The following is a 25,246-nucleotide window of genomic DNA, read 5'->3' as shown; positions in this document are numbered from 1 at the left end:
CTGCCAGCTTCTGTGTGAGGTTCACATTGGATACTGTGCCCACTTGCCCAGTGCCACCACTCATATCTGTTTTAACAATTGGTTAAGCTTTAGATTTAAAATAAATAATTTTTTTTCACTGTAATAGAAGAGCAGTTGCCTGCCTGCCAGCTTCTGTGTCAGGTTGGATGCCTTGCCCATTTGCACAGTCAGTGCCACCACTCATATCTGTTTTAACAATTGGTTAAGCTTTAGATTTTAAATAAATAATTTTTTTCACTGTAATAGAAGAGCAGTTGCCTGCCAGCTTCTGTGTGAGGTTCACATTGGATACTGTGCCCACTTGCCCAGTGCCCCCACTCATATCTGTTTTAACAATTGGTTAAGCTTTAGATTTAAAATAAATATTTTTTTTTCACTGTAATAGAAGAGCAGTTGCCTGCCTGCCAGCTTCTGTGTGAGGTTCACATTGGATACTGTGCCTACTTGCCCAGTGCCACCACTCATATCTGTTTTAACAATTGGTTAAGCTTTACATTTAAAATAAATATTTTTTTTCACTGTAATAGAAGAGCAGTTAGTTGTCTGCAAGCGTCTGGGTATCAGGCCTACTTCAGCGTGTGCTCTGCAGACCTGTGCCAGCGTGCTTTGACAGTTGCCACTCATATCTGGTGTCTCTCTAGCGTGCTTTTACAACCAAAATTTTGTTTCCACTGTAATAGAAGAGCAGTTGCCTGCCTGCCACCTTCTGTGTGAGGTTCACATTGGATACTGTGCCTACTTGCCCAGTGCCACCACTCATATCTGTTTTAACAATTGGTTAAGCTTTACATTTATAATAAATATTTTTTTTTCACTGTAATAGAAGAGCAGTTAGTTGTCTGCAAGCGTCTGGGTATCAGGCCTACTTCAGCGTGTGCTCTGCAGACCTGTGCCAGCGTGCTTTGACAGTTGCCACTCATATCTGGTGTCTCTATAGCGTGCTTTTACAACCAAAATTTTGTTTCCACTGTAATAGAAGAGCAGTTGCCTGCCTGCCAACTTCTGTGTGAGGTTCACATTGGATACTGTGCCTACTTGCCCAGTGCCACCACTCATATCTGTTTTAACAATAGCTTAAGCTTTAGATTTTAAAGAAATCATTTTTTTTCACTGTAATAGAAGATCAGTTAGTTGTCTGCAAGCGTCTGGGTGTCAGGCCTACTTCAGCGTGTGCTCTGTAGACCTGTTCCAGCGTGCTTTGACAGTTGCCAATCATATTTGGTGTCTCTATAGCGTGCTTTTAAAACCAAAATTTGTTTTTCACTGTTATAGATTGAATAGCAGTTACTTGTCTTCAAGCGGGTGTCTCAGGCCTACAGTGTGTGCTCTGCAGAACTGTTACAGTTCACATTGCCAATCATATCTGGTGTCTCTATAGCGTGCTTTTAAAACCAAAATTTGTTTTTCACTGTTATAGATTGAATAGCAGTTACTTGTCTTCAAGCGGGTGTCTCAGGCCTACAGTGTGTGCTCTGCAGAACTGTTACAGTTCACATTGCCAATTATATCTGGTGTCTCTATAGCGTGCTTTTAAAACCAAAATTTATTTTTCACTGTTATAGATTGAATAGCAGTTACTTGTCTTCAAGCGGGTGTCTCAGGCCTACAGTGTGTGCTCTGCAGAACTGTTACAGTTCACATTGCCAATCATATCTGGTGTCTCTATAGCGTGCTTTTAAAACCAAAATTTGTTTTTCACTGTTATAGATTGAATAGCAGTTACTTGTCTTCAAGCGGGTGTCTCAGGCCTACAGTATGTGCTCTGCAGAACTGTTACAGTTCACATTGCCAATCATATCTGGTCTCACAGTAGCTTGCACGCATAGTACAAGTACTTTGTGCATAAGTACACAGGCTTACAGGATGTCCTGAAGCAGGCCAGGAAGGTGTGTGGCCATTTCAGGCGTTCCTACACGGCCATGGCTCACTTTGCCGATATCCAGCGGCGAAACAACATGCCAGTGAGGCGCTTGATTTGCGACAGCCCTACACGTTGGAATTCAACACTCCTAATGTTCGACCGCCTGCTCCAACAAGAAAAAGCTGTTAATGAATATTTGTATGACCGGGGTGCTAGGACATCCACAGGGGAGCTGGGAATTTTTTTGCCACGTTACTGGACGCTCATGCGCAATGCCTGTAGGCTCATGCGTCCTTTTGAGGAGGTGACAAACCTAGTCAGTCGCAGTTGTGTGTGTGCGTGTGTATGGCTGTCTGCCTGTGTGTGTGTGTGTGACAGGGTGAAGATTTCTTGCACATGGGTGTGACAGGGTGAAGATTTGTTGCACAGGGCGCCCAAAGGCCTAAGGCTGGCCCTGCGCATGGGTCAGTGGCTCTGCACCAGACTTCCCTCCAATTGATCAAAGTTAAAGGATTTCAAGTGGACTGATTACAATTACAGGGCCTCTAAAGAGTCCTGTATTGTTATTTGTCGTCACTACCTTCCCGCGTCGGGAGTGGGTCATTTGCGCCCCTGCTGCCTTCCTTGCATGTGGTAGCTGTTTGTCAGGGATTTGTCAATCCATATCTGCCAAGTGACCCTATGTAGGGGGAACAGTCCCTATTCTGCTTTGTGTCAGTGTGTATCATGGTCTCTGTGGACGGTGAACAGTCTCTATTCTGCTCTGTGTCAGTGTGTATCATGGTCTCTGTGGACAGTGAACAGTCTCTATTCTGCTCTGTGTCAGTGTGTATCAGGGGTTTTGAGGACAGGTGTCAATCCATATCTGCCAAGTGACCCTATGTATATCTGCTGTCAGTACACAGGAAAAGATTAAATATTTCTTGTTCTACGTTCTCTGCAACTCCACGCACCGACTCATCCAATACGTGAAGATCTGGGGTTTCTCTGACTCTCCTCAGTAGTGTATCAAACAGAGTCTGCACTGTGGTAACACGGACATCTTCAGGACATAACTCAACTATTTGCAGATAGGCAGTCTGCAGCTTCTCTTTTTCACCTGTTCTCTTCTTTCTCTTATGCGTATTCTTGTCTATATGCAGGTTGTCTCTTGCCTTTCTTTTAACCAATTCGTTCCTTCCATATGGTTTCAAAAGATCTCTGGCATCATTACTTTCAACGCAAATAACGTCATCATAGTTAGTCTCCTCATTATTCACCGGGAAGAGAGTGTTTGCACTGACTACCCACAGCATGCTCTTGCCATTGCCTACTCCACCTTCAACGACAGGGTGCAAGTCCCAAGGAGAAGGATCATTCACTTTATTATCTGTCTTTATTTCACAAGTAGTGCCTGGAACATCCTCATGGGTCACAAGATGTAAATCTGGACTAATGTCAACCCCAGGGTCTGGAAAATCATCAATTTGAAATTTTTCGAATAATCCCAGTGGGCTGCCACATTCTTCCTCCTCTGATGGTATTACAGTTTGCAGAGATTCACTATGGGGTGGTGTCAAGCATTTTGGAGAACAATTAAGCATCTCCATCCCAATACGTTTCAGATGTCCTATCAGCTCTTCCACCCTATGCGATACTATGGGCAGGCTATCCGTGACGTCATTACTCACGGCCCTATTTCACGCGGACACTCTGTGTCAGTGTGTATCATGGTGTCTGTGGACAGGGAACAGTCTCTATTCTGCTCTGTGTCAGTGTGTATCATGGTCTCTGTGGACGGTGAACAGTCTCTATTCTGCTCTGTGTCAGTGTGTATCATGGTCTCTGTGGACGGTGAACATTCTCTATTCTGCTCTGTGTCAGTGTGTATCAGGGGTTTTGAGGACAGGTGTCAATCCATATCTGCCAAGTGACCCTATGTAGGGGGAACAGTCCCTATTCTGCTTTGTGTCAGTGTGTATCAGGGGTTTTGAGGACAGGTGTCAATCCATATCTGCCAAGTGACCCTATGTAGGGGTAACAGTCCCTATTCTGCTCTGTGTCAGTGTGTATCAGGGGTTTTGAGGACAGGTGTCAATCCATATCTGCCAAGTGACCCTATGTAGGGGGAACAGTCTCTATTCTGCTCTGTGTCAGTGTGTATCAGGGATCATTAGGATAGGTGTCAATCCATATCTGCCAAGTGACCCTATGTAGGGGGAACAGTCTCTATTCTGCTCTGTGTCAGTGTGTATCAGGGATCATTAGGATAGGTGTCAATCCATATCTGCCAAGTGACCCTATGTAGGGGGAACAGTCCCTATTCTGCTCTGTGTCAGTGTGTATCAGGGGTTTTGAGGACAGGTGTCAATCCATATCTGCCAAGTGACCCTATGTAGGGGGAACAGTCTCTATTCTGCTCTGTGTCAGTGTGTATCAGGGATCATTAGGATAGGTGTCAATCCATATCTACCAAGTGACCCTATGTAGGGGGAACAGTCCCTATTCTGCTCTGTGTCAGTGTGTATCAGGGGTTTTGAGGACAGGTGTCAATCCATATCTGCCAAGTGACCCTATGTAGGGGGAACAGTCCCTATTCTGCTCTGTGTCAGTGTGTATCATGGTCTCTGTGGACGGTGAACAGTCTCTATTCTGCTCTGTGTCAGTGTGTATCATGGTCTCTGTGGACAGGGAACAGTCTCTATTCTGCTCTGTGTCAGTGTGTATCAGGGGTTTTGAGGACAGGTGTCAATCCATATCTGCCAAGTGACCCTATGTAGGGGGAACAGTCCCTATTCTGCTCTGTGTCAGTGTGTATCAGGGGTTTTGAGGACAGGTGTCAATCCATATCTGCCAAGTGACCCTATGTAGGGGGAACAGTCCCTATTCTGCTCTGTGTCAGTGTGTATCAGGGGTTTTGAGGACAGGTGTCAATCCATATCTGCCAAGTGACCCTATGTAGGGGGAACAGTCTCTATTCTGCTCTGTGTCAGTGTGTATCAGGGATCATTAGGATAGGTGTCAATCCATATCTGCCAAGTGACCCTATGTAGGGGTAACAGTCCCTATTCTGCTCTGTGTCAGTGTGTATCAGGGGTTTTGAGGACAGGTGTCAATCCATATCTGCCAAGTGACCCTATGTAGGGGGAACAGTCTCTATTCTGCTCTGTGTCAGTGTGTATCAGGGATCATTAGGATAGGTGTCAATCCATATCTGCCAAGTGACCCTATGTAGGGGGAACAGTCCCTATTCTGCTCTGTGTCAGTGTGTATCAGGGGTTTTGAGGACAGGTGTCAATCCATATCTGCCAAGTGACCCTATGTAGGGGGAACAGTCTCTATTCTGCTCTGTGTCAGTGTGTATCAGGGCTGGGCTTTGAGGACAGGTGTCAATGTTAGGTGATTTCTGCCCTTTATGGATTAAAAGCAGACTCTGCATCAACTGTGCAATTTTCCATGGGAGTTTTGCCATGGATCCCCCTCTGGCATGCCACAGTCCAGGTGTTAGTCCCCTTGAAACAACTTTTCCATCACTATTGTGGCCAGAAAGAGTCCCTGTTGTTTTTAAAATTCGCCTGCCCATTGAAGTCAATGGCGGTTCGCGCGGTTCGCGAACATTTGCGGAAGTTCGCGTTCGCCGTTCGCGAACCGAAAATTTCGGGTTCGCGACAACACTAGTAGCAACACGGGGTGTGTGTGTCTGTCATGCTGTGTGTGTGTCTGTCTGTCATGCTGTGTGTGTGTCTGTCTGTCATGCTGTGTGTGTCTGTCTGTCTGTGTCATGCTGTGTGTGTCTGTCTGTCTGTGTCATGCTGTGTGTGTGTCTGTCTGTGTCATGCTGTGTGTGTGTCTGTCTGTGTCATGGTGTGTGTCCGTGTCATGGTGTGTGTGTGTCTGTGTCATGGTGTGTGTGTGTCTGTCTGTGTCAGGGTGTGTGTCTGTGTCATGGTTTGTGTGTCTGTGTCATGTGTGTGTGCCTGTGTCATGGTGTGTCTGTATCATGGTGTGTGTGTGTGTCTGTCATGCTGTGTGTGTGTGTCTGTCTGTCTGTGTCATGGTGTGTGTGTGTCTGTCTGTCTGTGTCATGGTGTGTGTGTCTGTCATGCTGTGTGTGTGTCTGTCTGTCTGTGTCATGGTGTGTGTGTCTGTCTGTGTCATGGTCTGTGTCATGGTGTGTGTGTGTCTGTGTCACGGTGTGTGTGTCTGTGTCACGGTGTGTGTGTGTGTCTGTCCATGGTGTGTGTGTGTCTGTCTGTGTCATGGTCTGTGTCATGGTGTGTCTGTCATGGTGTGTGTGTGTCAGTCGTGGTGTCTGTGTGTTGTTTTCTTTTTTTTAAACTTTATTTTTGTTTGAAAAATCTCGTTGGAAAAGTTACAATACAATATGCATCAGATCAGTGAGATTTGACGTACAGGTTAACATTGCCTCTGTGGCATCAACAACATTACGTTCCTGTATCAGTTAAAACACTTCCGTTACTAGTTGCAACAAGGATCCTTCATTTTTGTTTTTGTATAACTTGGAGAAAAACCAGCGGTGGGCAGTTCGGTAAGCTTTCTGTGATGAGCAGTTTGTGTTGCCTGTGGTATTGTTTGGTGTGTGGGTTGAGACTCAATAACTAGGCACTTTGACGTGGACCCCGTCAGGTGTCCAAGGTTTGTGGTGGGAGCTAGTGTAGTGGACTCTGCATTTGCGTCCCTTTCCGTGGAAAAAGTGGAGAGAGAGTAAAGACCAGTGGGAGGGAAGGTTATCTAGAGGGAGGATAGTTAGAAGGGAGAAGAGGAGAGGAGAGAGAGAGATAAGGGGGGGGGAATACGCCGGTGTGGTACAGGGGGCGGCACGACCACGCCCCCTCTTTGTGTGCACTGTCTTATAGGGGGCCCCCAGTCGGTTTTCTGTTCCCCTGTAGGGTGGGTGGAGGTGCGTCAGGCGTATTCACTGTTTACCCAGGGTTCCCATAGTTTTTCAAATTTGGTCGTGGATCCTCTCACCCTAGCTGCAAGGTTGTCCATTAGATGAACTTCCTTTATATTGGATATGACTCGTTTAATAGGCGGCATGTCTACCTTCAGCCATGTCTGAGCTAACGCTCTTCTAGCTGCTAATGTCAGTTTTTGGATCAATCTCTGTTCTCTGTTTGTCCAGTCATCTATTTGTCTGTTTAGTAAATATGTCCAAGGGCTAAGCTCTGGAGCCCTCTGAAATATTTTCTTGATTATGTTGTATATTTTCTTCCAATAAATTTGTACCTTTGGGCATTCCCACCACATGTGGAGGTAAGTGCCCCTGTGGCCACATCCTCTCCAACAGTCGTCGGATGGTGTTTGTTTCATGTGGTATAGTTTGACCGGGGTGGTGTACCATCTGAGCATCATTTTGAGGGATTGTTCCTGGAGGGATCCGCATATTGATACCGAGTTGTTTGCCTCCCATATGTCCCTCCATTCCACCCCCTCCAATACTTCTCCTAATTCCCTTTCCCAGGTGTCCGTGTATGTCAATGTTCCCCATTCCTCTGTTTCGGAGCAAATGTGCGCGTACATCATGGTTATTAGACCCTGTGGTGTTGTTTCATTAAGGCACATTTTCTCAAAAAAGGTCAATGGTCCCTTACCCGCTTTTTGTATGTGGGGGTTTTGTGTGTAGTCTCTTAGTTGTAGGTACCGGAAAAAGTCTGCTGGTGTGAGGTGTGCTTTCTGTTTGAGGTTTTCAAATGATACTACCTCGTTATCCTGAAACATATGGCAAATCCTCTGCAATCCCACGTTTTCTATGTTTGCGATCTTTCTAGGTGCCATACCTGGGGGGAAGGCCCTATTTCTCAGCAGGGGTGTTAATGGGGATGGCGATGCTGCTAATTTGTATTTATGTGCCGATAGGTCCCATATTCGTAGGGAGTTTAATATTGCAGGGCAGTTGGTTCTTAAGAGCGGTCTTTCTGCTTTGGGTACCCACATGTGGTATTGGGGCAGGTCCGGTCCCGTGAGGAGGGACTCTAGGTCCACCCATCTCCTCACATCCAGTGGCGCATGCCACATGGCCACCTGTGCAAGCTGTGCCGCTAAATAATAGAAATATAGATGTGGTAGTCCTAGTCCCCCCCTCTGTTTCTGTCTGTATAGGATATTTCGGGATATTCTATGGTGCCGGTTTTGCCACACGAATTCCCATATAGCTTTTTGTAGCGGGGCTAGATCTGATTTAAGGAGTTTAATGGGTAGTGCCTGTAAGAGGAACAGTATACGGGGTAATATATTCATTTTAACAGCATGTATACGACCGATCCAGGAGATAGGTTTATCTAGCCATTTCTCCATGTCCTGCATTAGTGTGTGTATGAGTGGTGCATAGTTCTGCTGGAATATTTTGGGAGCATCGCTCGTTAATTGGATCCCTACATATTTAACGTGATCCCTTGGTATGGGGATGTTATAGTTTGCCCATAGTGCCGCCGTGTCCCCCGCAGACAGGCCCATTGACATGGCGCTAGATTTTTCTAGATTGGCCTTGTATCCTGAGAAATCTCCGAATTTCGTGAGGACATCCTGTAGGGCTCGCATGGATGCAATCGGATTTGTTAGTGTCAGCAGGACGTCGTCCGCGTAGGCGGATACAAGGAATTCCTGTCTTCCTACCGTAAACCTTGTACGTGGGGATGTTGTCGTAGAGCTTGTAGGATTGGTTCCAGTGTAAATACGAACAGTAGCGGGGAGAGAGGGCATCCCTGCCTTGTTCCGTTCACCAGCTTGAATGGTTTAGGTCTTGCACCGGTAATTTTCACCTGTGCATATACTTGGTTCTACATGGCTCTAATGGTAGATACATATCTTTCCGGGAAACCCAAAAATGTCAACAGATTAAAAAGATAGGGCCATTCTATCATATCGAAGGCTTTCTCCGCATCAATTGATACAACGACAGTGGGCGTATCCGTGGTCGTTTGACGCCAGATAAGGTCAATGTTTCTTCTGGTCTGTGTGTATGGATGTCTGTATGCATATATGTCAGTATGTATGTATGTCTGTCAGTATGTCTGTATATATGCATGTATGTCAGTCTGAATGTATGTCTGTATGCCATTATGAATGTGTGTCTGTATGCCATTATGAATGTATGTGTGTATGGATGTCAGTGTCTGTATGTCTGTCAGTATGTCTGTATGTATGAATGTATGTAGGTGTCTGTATGTATGTCAGTGTGTATGTATGTATGTGTCTTTATGTCCTCATCAGGTCCGGTGCAAGGATTTTTGACTACACAGGCGAAGATGAATTTTGCCACCCCCCTCCCCGTCGAATTTTTTTTTTATCTTCACCTGTGTGTCTTTTACCCCCCTTTTGACTAACTTACCCCCTTTAGTGTTTTATATCCCATTTTGTATGTCTTGCCCCCCCTTTTATCCGTTGTGTGTCCCCTTTGCTGTATTTTATCTCTCCTGTGTCTCTTACAACCCTCCTTGTGTATTTTTTTACTTCCCCCAGCCCCTTTGCCTTTCTCTTTCTTCCCTACAGCCCTTTTGTGTGTCTTTCGTCCCCCAGCCCTTTTGCCTTTCTCTTTCTCCCCCCAGCCCTTTTGTGTGTCTTTCGTCCCCCTGCCCGTTTGTGTTGCTCTTTCTCCCCAACATAGTTGTGTGTATTTTTATCCTAGTACCTTTGTGCATCTCTTTCTCCCCATAGCCCCTTTGTGCTTCGTTCTCAACCACAGCCCCTCTGTGCTTCATTCTCCCCCACAGCCCCTCTGTGCATCTTTCCCCCAGACCCTCACCCTTCTGTGCGACTCTTTCTCCCCCAGCCCCTTTGTGTTTGTCCCCCTCAACCCCACTGTATGTTTCTTTGTGCCCCCAGCCCTCCTGTGTCTTTTAATATTCTCCTGTACCTTTTATTGTCCCTCCTGTACCTTTTATTGTCTCCCCTCCTCCCCTCCTGAACCTTTCATAGTTGACCTTTCCCTCCTGTGTCTTTCAATGCCCCATACCTTTTAATGTCCCCCCTCCTGTACCATTTATTATCCCCATTTATTATCTGTACCTTTCATTGTCCCCCCTCCTGTTTCTTTCATAATCCTACTAATGTTCCTTTTACTGTCTCCCCTCCTGAACCTTTCATAGTCCCCCCTCCCAACCTGTGCCTTTTCTTGTCCCCCCATCCTGTACCTTTTATTGTCCCCCTCCCCTCTTGTACCTTTTATTGTTGCCCCCTGTATCTTTTATTGTCCCCCACTCCCCTATTCTACCTTTTATTATTGTTCCTCCTCCTGTACCTTTTATTGTCTTTCCTCTTGAACCTTTCATAGTCCCCCCTTCCCGTACCTTTTATTGTCCCCTTACACTCCTGTTCCTTTTATTGTCCCCTTACACTCCTGTTCCTTTTATTGTCCCCCCTCCTCTCATGTCTCTTTTATTGCCCCCACCTTCCTGTACCTTTTATTGTCTCCTTCCTCTCCCCTCCTGTACCTTTTACTATTGTTCTCTATACTGTATCTTTTATTGCCCCCCCTCCCAACTGTACCTATCCCCTCGTACCTTTCACTGACCCCTCCGCACCGCCATCCATCTGACTGAGCTGGAGGTCCGTGGCGAAGGATCCGGTTTCCTGTTCTGGTCTGACAGGAAGCATTTCCTGTCAGACCGGGTAAGTAGCGTTCCGCCCGCTCAGCCACGCAGTGACAGAGAGGAGGGGAGCGATGCGAATGGCGCTCTCCTCTTTCTGTTCACCGGAGATCGCACCCCCTGGACCCGCGCGCCCTAAGGCGGCCGCCTGGGCCGCCTTACGGTAGCGCCGGTCCTGGTCCTCATGCATGTGTGTCTGTATGTACGTTAGTATGTGTCTGTCACTATGTATGCCTGTGTGTCTGTATATGTGTGTATGTCTCAGTATGTGTGTGTCAGTATGTATGCCTGTATGCGTGTATGTCTGTTTCAGTATGTGTGTCTGTTAGTATGTATCTGTGTCCTTTTGTATCAGTGTCTGTGTTTGTGTCTGTGTGTGTATTCATGTGGGCGGTATTTGGAGGCAGACCTTGTGGGCGGTATTTGGAGGCGGGCCCCAGGGGGCCCAGACCCTGAGCTGAGTTAGGCGCCCCAAAATTTCTGGTGGCGGCCCTGGCTGCTAATAATTGTTATAATCCCATTTAAAAAATGTCAAGCTTTGAATCTGTAAATGACCTGTAACGGGAAAAATGTAGGTAAATCCTATGCAGAAAGATAAGCCATTGGTATGTTTTTAAAACACCACTAACTGATCAGCGTTCCACTGTTAAAAATAATTAGTAAAAAACTAATAGAACAGAATAAACAAATGGAAAGTTAACAATAGCCTAATGAATGCAAAATGAAAACTGAACTTTTCTAATATCTCATCTCTGCATGAGCTAGATAGCCTGTACTAGCTGCTTTAGTGCTGAGATTATTTGCATAGCACTTAAACCTTCAAAAGGAACTAATGGCATGCCTAGCTTTAACTGAATTTATCAGTGGTTCAGAGGACAGTGGCAAAGTGTAGCTCTATTCTGTAGAAATGATGCAAACACAACAAAAATCTACAGAGCAGGGTTTCCCAAAGTGTGGGTCGCTGGCTGATTTCCTGTGGGTCGCATTGATCCGCGCATCCAGGGCCACCGACAACCTAAAGCTGGGAGACCATCAGGCTGACTAATTAGCACAGACCTCGGTCCATGACTGCCGTCCCGACACCAGGAGGGGGCCCGTCGGCTTGCCCTGTTTTCCATCAGTCTGCCCGAGAATGAGCCCAGCACCTGCAGTCTGCAGCTCTGCCGGGTGCAGAGCTGCAGACCATGTGAAAGAGGTCTCACGAGCACCCAGAGTATTACCATGGCAACACTCTGGGGGCTTGCGGTTTGCAGCTCTGCACCTGGCAGAGCTGCAAACCGCAGAGTTAACCCACTAGACCATCAGGGAGAGACATTGGACCACCAGGAGATTTATTATATTAGAAATAAAGGTAGGACACAGCCCCCCACACCCTGCCACCCCCACACGTTAACTCTTTCTCACCCTGCTCCCCCCAGAACCATTTCTCTCCCTGCCCTCCTGTAAATCTCACTCACCTTGCTTCCCTACTGTAACCCTTTCTAGTACTGTCCCCACACTATAACCATGTCTCACCCTGCCCCCTGAAGGTAAGTCTTTCTCACTCTGCCCCCCCTACTGTAACCCTTTTTCTCCCTGCCTCCCACTGTAACCCTGTCTCATCCGGCCGCTCTACTGTAACCCTTTGTCACCCTGCCCCCTACACTGTAATACTTTCTCACACTGTGCTTTACAATATTCTAAAAAAAAAATATTACCCTTTCTCATCCTGCACCCTTCTGCTGGCAATGTATTTAAGGTGGAATTGACAGATTTTGGCAACAAACTGGACGTAAGGCGAAAATAATTCATGTTTTTTATCATGTGTCTGGACATTTCTGTAATTTTATTGCTGTTTGATATGGTTTAATATGATTCAATGTGTGCTTTAGGTTTTTGATGCAATTCTTCATTGCTAGCTAAATTTCCCAACTGGATTTACCTATCAGATGCATAGGGATTCAGCTGTTAATGTAAGCTGTTAATTTCTTTGTAGCAGACATGAGGCTGGTGTTTTGAAGATCAGTATAGACATGGTTAGAAACTATTTGGAAACCAGTTACTAAGTAATGGTTACAAAAACAGAGAATACGAGAACTCTGATAACTCTTGGAGAAACTCAATAGCTTTGTCTTCGGTAGATCCCCACTCAGGTCTCAAAATAGGTTTTGCTCACTTGTGCCATTAAAGAGAGAACATATTCCAAGGCATGTCAGACTGATCTCACCCATAAGGGTAGTCCAGAGCCGAAATGCCAGCAAGTTCTTTCTGCATGAGAGATACAGCAACGTCAGATGATTGTTTTGGATTTCTTTAGGCCTTGTCAGGGAGGTGTAGCTGATACCATGTAAAGAGTGCAAGTCATGTAAAGAGTGATTTAATGTTTACACTTTCTTTATTGCAAATTCTGTTTAATTTAGAATTTATTATCTCCTGCTCTGGTAATAGCTTGCTAGACCCTGCAGGAGTCTCCTCCTGTATGTAATTAAAGTTCAATTTTTAAAGCAGGAGCTAAAATCCTTCACAGTAAGTTATATTTGATTGGAAATGAAACCATTTTACTTTCATACAGGCTGTGTCAGTCACAGCCAGGGGAGATGTGACTAAGGCTGCATAAATAGAAACAAAAGTGATTTAACTCTTAAATGGCAGATAATTGAGCAGTGAGACTTCAAATGTATGATCTATACTCACAGACTTCTTCATTAAGCTAAAGTTGTTTTAGTGACTGTAGTGTTCCTTTAACTTAAAAAAAACTACAAAAAAATTACTGATTTACAGATGTTTTCTAATTTAACTCCTGTTGAGTGAAGAACCCCAAGTGAATTTATCTCTGTTTTTGTATTTAATACTTCACATTTTCCTTGTTATGTTCTAGCTTGATGATTGAAACTTTCAAATTAGTTTTACTTTTGTGAATGGACCCGACTTTGATAGTCCTCGATTGGTGTTTTCTACAATTTTGCAAGCAACTAAGACAGCCTTTAAAAAAACATCTTTGCACCTCATATAAAGCGGTGCAGGGCTCAGTAAAATTTCTTTCCATTTGTTGAGTTCCTTTTTAAAAACAGGAAGTCACTGGTTTTGTGTCACTTGTTTTCGGGTAAAACACTTTGCTTTTGTTTGCACACACTCTTGTACTGAAAAAAAAAACAATTGAAGCATGGGCTCCAGTTGTTTTAATCTATTATGGATTTTCTATTTCACATCCATTCATCTTTCATGCTTCTGTTTGGTAAGAAGACCTTGTCAGGTCATGGAGAGACAATATGAGAAATATGCAGATCTCGTGTTTAATAATTGTGATGACTTTACACAAGTGAATTTCACGATTGCAGCGTATTGTCCAGTTGATAATTATAATCTACACAATTCCCTGGAAGAAGTGCCAGTAGAAACTGACTGGCTTTGTATATTCTTTTCCGATGTCACCATCAAAACTGGAATGTTTTCTCGCTTCAGTAACCTGAAATCTTTATATTTAATGGGCGATTTCAAACTTTTACCTGAAAGTTTTGAACGCCTTACCCAGCTTACCACTCTTTGGATACTCCCGCATCATTACACAGTCACTGGAAAACTGGACTTCGGAAGACTTAACAACCTGCAAAGGCTCAAATTAAATGAATTTCAGTTTTCTGATGTAAATATGTCAACGTTTGGGGACTTGACACAACTGAAGCAATTGGATTGGTCTCACAATGAGATCACATCATTTTCACTCTTGACAGAGCATTTGACAAAGCTGAAATACTTACAGGATCTGTTCGTGGAGAATAAAATCCATGCACTCCAAAAAGTCGATTGCGTTTCTGACAAGTTATCTCTTGGTAATCCCTATGTAAATTTTAGTATTCGTAATCTGAGTTTTGGTAGAAACCAGATACACTCTTTGGAAAATAATTCATTATGCAATTTTCCAAAGCTTTCTTTTTTTAAAATTAATCTTCACCCACTGAGTGCTGACGATTTATTTTACACTGGAATTGAGACAGTTGACACAATGTCATTAGCAGATATACAGTTTGGGTATATTGAAATTTGTGTATATGCGTCATACTTTAAAGTGAAAGATCTTCGACTAATGAATACTGAATTGGTTAGTATTGAAACAGCGAACGGTTCATGCTCAACATTGGAGACTTTAGATGTATCTTACAACATGATAGAAAAGGTGTCTTTTTTGCAGATAGAAAAATTGAAAAACTTAACCGACCTTAATATATCCAACAACAGAATTAATGCATTGGCTGTATGTCCCAATACATTTTCAATCAAAATGGAGCTTCTCTACCTTAATATATCATTCAACTTTATAACATCATTAGAAGAAGGACAATTTGCTTGTCAAAAAAATCTAAAAATGTTGGATCTGAGTAACAATCAAATTGCTGAAATAAGAAACTGTACATTTTGTGGTTTAAAGGTACTGGAAGTTTTACATTTGGACTATAACCACATTTACATGATTCAAGAATATGCCTTTTCAGATCTATTTGCTTTAAAACAGTTAAATTTGTATGGCAATCAGTTAAATTCAATAGATGAGTGGGCATTTTATGATCTACATCAAATAGAAGAGCTTACACTTACTTTTACATACGATGTAGAAGAAATTTGGTGGTCAAAACATATTGCTAATACGCTAAATAAACTTTCTCTAAAAACCACAAATACATATATCACGCTGTTATATGAGAATTTCAACAATTTGTTTCACTTAGAAAACCTAGAATTAGATGCCCAATATTTATATGTTGACATTTGTGAGTATTTCCCCTTTCATAGAATAAAGGAGTTGCATTTATTAAATAACATTGTTTTTGACTGCATGGATGCAACACTGCCAGTACTGGGCAATTTCATAAATCTTGAAAAACTATATTACAGAGCATATTATACCGAGCCTTTAGAAATGACGGTCACAATCAATTCATCAATAAGATATTTAGAAAAACTTGAATTTCTTTGCTTAGATAATACAGAAAAATTTGCAGAAAATTTACTCATAAACCCATATGAGTTATTTCAGGGCTTAGTAAACCTTAAGACTTTACAATTGATAAATTCAGGATTGGAATATTTTACCTCCAATATGATGTTTAATGATTTAAAATCTGTGATATTTTTACTCATAGAAAATCAAAATATAAAGGACATAAAAGCTGAGGCATTTTCCCCAATGAGTAACTTAAACTATATTTATTTATATGATACAACCTTAGCATGTAACTGTCAGCTAAATTGGTTTAATCAGTGGCTCCTGTATAACAAGCAAGTTTCATTCATTGATTTCTATGATCAGAAGTGTTTGGTTAGAGCAAAAAAGTCTGACTCCACATTGTCAACGTTCTTAGATAGCTGTACAACAGATTTGCAATTTACACTTTTTATAGCTTCATTTGTAGGCATGGTACTGTTTATATTGATAATTCTCTTTCATGAAAGCATTTGGTGGTATACCCTATATTTATTCTATACAGTGAAATGTTGGCTGAATCGCCGGAAAGAAGACGAACAATACAAGTATGATGTATTTGTTTCCTATAATACCACTAATGAACAGTGGATAACAGAGGAGTTACTTCCCAATCTGGAAAACAATGGTCCCCCTATTTTTAAAGTGTGCATCCATAATCGTGATTTTGAGATTGGCAGAGACATAGTTGAGAATATAGTGGACAGTATCTATAAAAGCAGGTGGACTATCTGCCTTATTACACATAGTTACCTACAAAGTTATTGGTGCTCCCTAGAGTTGCGAATGGCAACTTACAAACTTGTAGCAGAGAATAATAATTCTCTCATATTGATATTCCTTGATAAGATCTCCAAGGAAGAGATTCAATGCTATCACAGACTGACCAAACTGTTAGATAAAAAAACCTACTTGGAATGGCCAGAAGATCCTAATGGACAGAAGTTATTTTGGGCAAGATTACGTAAAGTAATTGGTATTCATGTTGAGAAAGATCATGATGAGCTGTAATCACCGAGAAAGAGACCACATTATTATCTACTGCAATAGTAGAGTCAAAGACAGTATAGCTTTTAATCCAATGCTACTCATAGTGGAGCTTTGGGGATCTAATGCACATGAGCGGGGAACATTTAACTGTCCCCGCTTCAATGCTTTCCTATGGGGGCTTCTGCATCACATAAATAAGTTTTACTCACTAAGTGACTCACTATAGGATTGAAAATGTGTCTTCTACCCAGGACTGCTGCTAAAATAGCGAGAGTTTATTCCTCACATACTTATCTACCTATATATTACCCATATGTTTACCAATTGTTTTACACTAATAGTCCTACACCTATATACTAACAATATGTATACTAGTCGTTTTACATTACATGTCACATATGAATCTATGTAACGCATGAGACAGATAATGATGTTAAACCATCAAAAATTTTCAATAAAACATAAATAATTTTTACTAGGTCAGTGCAGTGAAAGCGCCTCTAGTGGCTGTCAATTTGACAGCCACAAGAAGTGGACGTAACCCAGCAATGTAAACACAGGAACACTGCACCCACACCACTTTATTGAGATGAAGTGGACTGGGTGATAGTAGAAGATATTAGATGCAGAAAAAACAACAACTTTATGGAATCTATACTATTTCCTGCAACATACCAATATTTACAGATGTAATGTGCCTTTTAACATATATTGTGATTAAAATGTCTAGTTTAAAGAACTGCTTATAACTTAGTAGCATTGTTTACACGTGCCTAATTGTAAGAGCTTTGCTATATTAGTTGTTACATCCATGTATATGCTATTTCACAAATACAGTAAAACTATATGACTGCTCTTAAAAAGGAATCTCTTTTAAAAACATTTTTTAATTAATCAGTTTTTCCTTTTTAAATGGTTCTGCTTTTTGATAACATTAAAAAGCAGAACCACTTTGTTTTGTACAAACAATATAATAGATCTTAGCGAACTTTGTTAAATTTGGCTGATGCATGAATTTCGAGTAGTAAGTTAATTATATATTGTGTAACATGCTCTTTTTTACGTTTTTTTTTCTAATTTTCTCATGCTCACATTTTTGTGTAAGTCATATTTAACCACATTAATAGACTTATAATTTGTTATTGTGAATGATTGTATCTCATATCTAGAAACTAGTTGTGCCTTGCATTTATTATCATCTTGTTGCTGATGCATTGCTAGCAGAATAATTTAATAAAACACAAAGTGTTTTAAAACACCAGTATATAGATTGCTTTTCAAACAAATTTAAAATTAAGTGAATGTACATAAGTTTAAATTATAGGCTCCTAGTATAATGATGCGTGTGTCTTTAGGGGAGCACTACCCTTCTTTGCAGCAGAATTCGGCAAGAATCCACTTCAGAATCCACTTCAGGTACAAGCTAATATACTATATTCATATGCCAACTGAAAATAAAAAAAGATGTAAAACATTAAAAATAAATATGATACCAGTCCAAATATAGTTCTTTGTAGTTCTTTGCTGTCCGAGAGGGCTGAGGGTTTTATCAATTGGGATACCTGCTTCCTGGAGGGTTGTTGTGTTTGTATCCGTATTTCGTCCCTAATTGGCCGCGGTATTGAAGGGCATGTGCCCACAGCTGTTTCCATCCTGATATTAGACCAGACGCAACATCACTCCCGAAGCACCATCTTTGTTTCTCTCGGTATGGGCAGATTAATGTATAGAATGTGGAAGTGACGCAGCAATGACATTACTTCCTATAAAGCCTCTCTCACCATTTTGTTTTTGTTTTAGTATATCGTATGTATGTGCATGTAGGGGTGTATTTGTACGTACTGTTACTATTGGAAGGCAGTGGTATACACACACACATTCATATACACACTGACATACACACATAGATAAACAAATTGACACACATACACACACTGATACAGAGATATGCACATTGACATAGAGATATGCACACTGACACATGCACACACACAGATGCACACCCTAACACAGAGATACATACACCTTGACACATGCACACGCATATGCACACACTCTGACACACAGATACACACTGGCATATACACACCTTGACACACAGATGCACACACTGATACATACAGAGACCTTGACACATACATACATACATATAGACACATACATGTAATTATTATATTTGCAGCCACCCTCCTGTTAGCTTACCTTTTGTGTCCAGGAGGATGGACATGTGTCATGTGTGTGTGTCTGTGTCATGGTGTGTCTGTATCATTGATATAGTAATCTTTTCAGCAAACAAATAAGTTTGAATGACTATCTGTTCCTGGCCAAATTAGAGATGATTAAATTGCGTATACGCAGAAGTAAATTCACACTGACACGAGGTTCAGGTTAAATGAAAGAACTTCAGAAAATGTAATGGCATCTGTTAAAAAGTGGGAGCGCAGACCCTTATAAAGGCAAAATTACATCATTGAAGAAAATCATGATATCAACAAGAAAACATTATCAATTGGCTTAGGTGTAAAGTGGTTAGTTAAATGCCCTCCCCACTGGGTGTTACATCTCATGTCATAGCTGACGTCATGATCTTCTCCTCCAGGTTTCAGCACCATCTTGCTGGCACGAGGAGCTCACTCGATGGGAGGGGGGCTTTGGCAGCTATCCATTTTGAGTAACTGGCACGTTAGTCTCTCAAGGCCTTTTTAGCAATTACACATTTTATTAAGACTATCTGCTACAATGTTTCACTTAACAGGATCCTAGCATTTCCCGCTGACACACTATTTCTATGAACAAAGCATTCTTGTAGGATTTAAACTATGAGGCCTATGAAAGGAATATAAGAGTATAGTTTTAAAGGGGCCCAGTAAGGGTATAGTTTATAAGGGGCCTAATAATTCTACAACAGTCCCCCCTTAAAATGTTAATTACTAAAAAGGATAAACTTTATTTGTTAATATCAGAAGATTTGTTAGCCCAAAGACACATAAACCCCATGACCGCTAGCTTGGTGTTAATGCAAAGTGTAAGTCTATCCCTTTTCTGACCCTAACAGGCTGCAGCTCATCCGTCAGTACGGCTCTCGAACACTTCACTCCATGGGTATCCCGCGGTGGCTTGTCCACCACTTCTCCACACAGTAGACTAACCCATACAGACGGAAGCTGTCCCTTAGCTGTCCCTTCCTAGAATTTCTGCACTTCATCATCATAAGGGAGAGTTTGTAGCGGAATACAGGGCGATGTGAGATCTTGATCACCAATTTCCAGATGAGTAAAGGTTGGTGTCGTTTGTTCTACAGTCTTCTGTAGCAACTTTCTGAGGCATGGGAGGACACAACAAACGAGAAGAGCAAGAATAAAAAGAAAAATTAGTAGAGCCATACCAATATGAACTAAAGCTTTCTGCCAACCAGTCATCCAACCAAACCATTTTTCCCAGGGATCTGTTACCCCAGAATTCCTTTTCAATTCTTCTGAGAGTTTATTTAATTTTTCTAGGGCCTGTGTTTTCTGGAATGTAAGTGCAACAAGTCATTCCAGAATCATGTCTAAGGTCAGTCTGTTCTGGAAGGTCATCTGGGATGTGGCTTGTAGTTGTTCGGCTAAACCCTGGAGGGCATCCCTGGTATAGTTAACAAAGCGCTGTTGGTTGTAATAGATATAATTTATCCAGTTAAGGTTTTTATTGGCAGTGACTATCGTGAACAGTGATTCAAACCCCACTGCAACTTCATCTCTAGCCTTAAATTCATTAGGTAGGCACCCCAATGGCATCTATGTAAACATGTGGGTCAAAACTGCCTTTTACTGGGGTTTCACGCTTGATTCTGGCTGATGTTTGTAAAGGATAATGAATGTCAGGATGACTATCAGAAATAATGTGAATGGGCATGATGACTTTAACTAGGGTACACTCTCCCCACCATTCAGACTCCAGTCTAGATCTTAACTGTAAATCCCCACATAACCAGTAAATATCTCCTAGTGATAGGCGCATAGGAACAGTTCTGTAGGTGGCACAATAACCTTTGTATGATGAATTTACCAATCCCATCATACATGGTGTAACAAGTGTAATTACCTTTATAGATTGTGATTCCATCTGGGGGTTTGACACTTCCTACTAGGAGAGGGTACTCTGCTGTCCATGCTTTGCAGAGGGACCATTTGAAATCATAGCGGTAGGCAAAAAGACTCAAGAAGCAATCTTCTATTTCTAAAGGGAGAGTTAGGGGAACGGTGCCAAGATGAGGTCGGGCACCACCACATACATAACGTGCGGTTCTATTATGCTTGTTGGCATTATATCTCATCCACTCTAACCACAAATTAATGTCATTAAATCCAGTTTCAGCGGCCATGGTATCTTCAAAAGTGGGGTTAGCAATGGCCATCATGTCCTTAAAGGACTGGATATCTGGTTTCAGCGGATTTGGGACCATATGTTAAGCCCCTTGCCACTCTGGAGAGTGACACATGTCCTTGAGGTAGAAATGACCTAGTTTGTTATAGAAACCCCTTCTCCAATACATTCCCATTACATATTGATCAGCATCCTCTGGGCCAGGATGTTCAATATTTAACATTAATTTCATAGGTGTACCTCCTCCAGGCTTTCTTAAAGTCATTCTTTGGAGGAGGGATCTACCATGGTCATCTATCTTTGATAAGGCACTTTTTGGTTTGTAACCCCAGGCAGGCCCGGCATTCCATCCCGCCGCCCCCCAATGGTTACAGTTGTGTCCCCACTGTTTGTCAACTACACAAATATAGGGGTCTTTTGCTTGTGGTATAACGTAATAAATGGCTTGGATCTGTGATTTAGGGAATGGGCAATCTATAATATCACAGTAATCAAAGGTAAAGGTGGCTACGCGGGTACATGATTAATTATACCAGAAGGTGTACCCACTAGTATCTTTAGTAATGGCCACTTGCTGGGCTTTAAGGAGACCAATTAAGGGGATAAGGTACCAGAAGTACATGGTTGTGCGGAATCGGTTTTCTCTGGGGCAGGTGTCTTCTTGCAGTGGGAGGCGTGGATCCAGTTGCCTTTCCCGGCCAACTTGACAGAAGTGGAGGTGATCAGCAGAACTTGGAATGGTCCGTCAAATCTGGGTTCCAGGGTGTGTTTCCGCACAAATTTCTTGACCAGGACCCAATCACCAGGGAGCAAGCTGTGGTTGCCTGTGTCAGTATCGGGATCTGGAATTGAAGAGAAAACTTGGGCATGGATTTTGTTTAAGGCACCTGCAAGTTCAGTTACATAATCTACCAAAACATCAGTTTGTAGTTGTAGTTGTTGGGGAAAATAGCAACCTAGCCTGGGTGCAGTCCCAAATAGAATCTCATAAGGGGACAATGAGGGCTTTCCTCTGGGTGTATGTCTGACACTGAACAGGGCTATTGACAAGCTTTCTGGCCAGGGCATCTTTGCTTCTTGTGACATTTTTAACATTCTAGTTTTCAAGGTACCATTCATACGCTCCACCTTACCACTACTCTGTGTGTGATAAGGGGTATGAAAAGCAAGAGTCACTCCTAGAGCAGTCCAAATTTCTTTGGTAACTGATGCTGTGAAGGCCGGACCTTGGTCACTTTCAATAACTTCCGGCAATCCGAATCTACACACAATTTCTGTAAGTAGACGTCGTGCTGTTGTTTTGGCGGTAATGTTAATTACTGGGTAGGCTTCTGGCCAGCCTGAGAACATGTCCACTATCACTAGTGCATATTCATAATTGCCGCTCTTTGGCATCTGGATGTGATCTATCTGGATTCTTTGGAATGGATACATGGGTTTGGCCAGGTGTTTCAAGGGGACTTTAGCTGTTTTCCCAGGATTACATTTAGCACAGATGACACAAGCCTTGCAGTAATTATTGATTAGCGTGGTAATTCCAGGAGCTTCATAGTACTTCTGTACAAGGGCATTCATCAGATCTTTTTATAAGTGTGCAGGGCCATGTGCCCATTGAACAACTGCTGGGTACAAACTCTTAGGGAGACAGAATCTGAGGTTGTTGTAATAGAAACATAGAAACATAGAAACATAGAATGTGACGGCAGATAAGAACCATTCGGCCCATCTAGTCTGCCCAGTTTTCTAAATACTTTCATTAGTCCCTGGTATTATCTTATAGTTAGGATAGCCTTATGCCTATCCCACGCATGCTTAAACTCCTTTACTGTGTTAACCTCTACCACTTCAGCTGGAAGGCTATTCCATGCATCCACTACCCTCTCAGTAAAGTAATACTTCCTGATATTATTTTTAAACCTTTGTCCCTCTAATTTAAGACTATGTCCTCTGGTTGTGGTAGTTTTTCTTCTTTTAAATATAGTCTCCTCCTTTACTGTGTTGATTCCCTTTATGTATTTAAATGTTTCTATCATATCCCCCCTGTCTCGTCTTTCCTCCAAGCTATACATGTTAAGATCCTTTAACCTTTGCTGGTAAGTTTTATCCTGCAATCCATGAACCAGTTTAGTAGCCCTTCTTTGAACTCTCTCTAAGGTATCAATATCCTTCTGAAGATATGGTCTCCAGTACTGTGTACAGTACTCCAAGTGAGGTCTCACCAGTGTTCTGTACAATGGCATGAGCACTTCCCTCTTTCTACTGCTAATACCTCTCCCTATACAACCAAGCATTCTGCTAGCATTTCCTGCTGCTCTATTACATTGTCTGCCTACCTTTAAGTCCTCAGAAATAATCACCCCTAAATCCCTTTCCTCAGATGTTGAGGTTAGGACTCTATCAAATATTCTGTACTCTGCCCTTGGGTTTTTACGTCCAAGATGCATTATCTTGCACTTATCCACATTAAATGTCAGTTGCCACACCTCTGACCATTTTTCTAGTTTACCTAAATCATTTGCCATTTGGCTTATCCCTCCTGGAACATCAACCCTGTTACATATCTTAGTATCATCCGCAAAAAGACACACCTTACCATCAAGACCTTCTGCAATATCACTAATAAAAATATTAAAGAGAATGGGTCCAAGTACAGATCCCTGAGGTACCCCACTGGTGACAAGCCCAAGCTTCGAATATACTCCATTGACTACAACCCTCTGTTGCCTGTCACTCAGCCACTGCCTTACCCATTCAACAATATTGGAATCCAAACTCAAAGATTGCAGTTTATTGATAAGCCTTCTATGTGCAACAGTGTCAAAAGCCTTACTGAAATCTAGGTAAGCAATGTCTACTGCACCACCCTGATCTATAATTTTAGTTACCCAATCAAAAAAATCAATAAGATTAGTTTGGCATGATCTCCCTGAAGTAAACCCATGTTGTCTCTGATCTTGAAATCCATGTGTTTTTAGATGTTCAACAATCCTATCCTTTAACATGGTTTCCATCACTTTCCCCACTACTGAAGTAAGGCTTACTGGCCTATAGTTGCCCGACTCCTCCTTATTACCTTTCTTGTGAATGGGCACAACATTCGCTAACTTCCAATCTTCTGGGACTACTCCTGTTAACAATGATTGGTTAAATAAATCTGTTAATGGTTTTGCTAGTACACCACTAAGCTCTTTTAATAGCTTTGGGTGTATTCCATCAGGTCCCATTGACTTATTTGTCTTTACTTTTGACAGTTGAAATAGAACCTCTTCCTCTGTAAACTCACATGTAATAAATGACTCATTTATCCTTTTTTTAACAGAGGTCCCTTTCCTTCATTTTCAGCTGTAAATACCGAACAAAAATATTCATTGAGGCAGTCAGCTAGACCTTTATCCTCATCTACATACCTTCCTTCTTTTGTTTTTAATCTAACTAATCCTTGTTTTACTTTTCTTTTCTCATTTATGTATCTAAAAAAAGTTTTGTCCCCCTTTTTTACTGACTGTGCTATTTTCTCTTCTGTGTGTGATTTGGAAGCTCTTATAACTTGCTTAGCCTCTTTCTGCCTAATCGTATAGGTCATTCTGTCTTCCTCACTCTGGGTTTTTTTATAATTACTAAATGCTAACTTTTTGTTTTTTACTATTTTGGCCACATCTGCGGAGTACCACAGTGGTTTCTTGAATTTTTTGCTTTTACTGACAAGCCTAATGCAATTTTCTGTTGCCTTCAGTAGTGCAGCTTTTAAATAATCCCATTTATTTTGGACTCCATTTAAGTTGCTCCAGTCTGATAATGACTCCTTTACACATATTCTAATTTTAGAAAAGTCTGTTTTTCTAAAGTCTAAAACTTTAGTTTTTGTGTGGTGTGACTCAGTCACTGTTCTTATATTAAACCACACTGACTGATGATCATTGGATCCTAAACTTTCACCTACAGTAATATCTGATACCAAATCTCCATTTGTTAACACTAAATCTAGTATGGCCTCTTTACGAGTTGGCTCCTCAACGACTTGTAATACACTCCATCTTTTAGAACAGCCCCTTTCTGTTTCCATTTTTGTATTTCTTCGGGGGCTACTGTAGCCTGTTGTTCTCGTAAGATCTTTAGATCGGTTGGAAGAGTCTGCAAAGTGAATATTGGAGTTTCTTCATTTCCGGACACTCTTCTTTCCACTTCCTGTGGTCCTCTTGCAGCTTGCTTTGCAGCTTGATCAACTAGATGGTTGCCCTTTGCTTCATCCGAGTCCAACTTCCCATGTGCTTTTATCTTCAAAACTGCCACCTCTTCTGGAAGTAGGAGGGCATCCATCAGCTCCTTGATTGCAAAACTGTGCTTGACTGGTGTACCGGCAGTAGTAAGAAATCCTCTTGTTTTCCAAATCAGTCCGAAGTCATGAGCCACGCCCAGTGCATATCTTGAATCTGTGTAGATATTGGCGCGTTTTCCTTCAGAGAT

The 25,246-nt window shown here is 42.0% G+C and overlaps 1 protein-coding gene across 1 annotated transcript; it reads left to right on the top strand.

Annotated features, from left to right (window-relative positions):
- The first annotated feature begins 13,705 nt into the window (after window positions 1–13,705).
- On the top strand, window positions 13,706–16,474 carry LOC134574745 (toll-like receptor 13). Its single transcript, XM_063433839.1, has one exon. The coding sequence runs from the start codon at window positions 13,706–13,708 to the stop codon at window positions 16,436–16,438; it is 2,733 nt and encodes a 910-aa protein (XP_063289909.1). The 3' UTR covers window positions 16,439–16,474.
- The last annotated feature ends 8,772 nt before the right edge of the window (window positions 16,475–25,246 follow it).

This window comes from Pelobates fuscus, chromosome 10 (assembly GCF_036172605.1).
Source record: "Pelobates fuscus isolate aPelFus1 chromosome 10, aPelFus1.pri, whole genome shotgun sequence".
NCBI classification, from domain to species: domain Eukaryota; kingdom Metazoa; phylum Chordata; class Amphibia; order Anura; family Pelobatidae; genus Pelobates; species Pelobates fuscus.
This window is presented reverse-complemented; position numbering and strand designations above follow the sequence as displayed.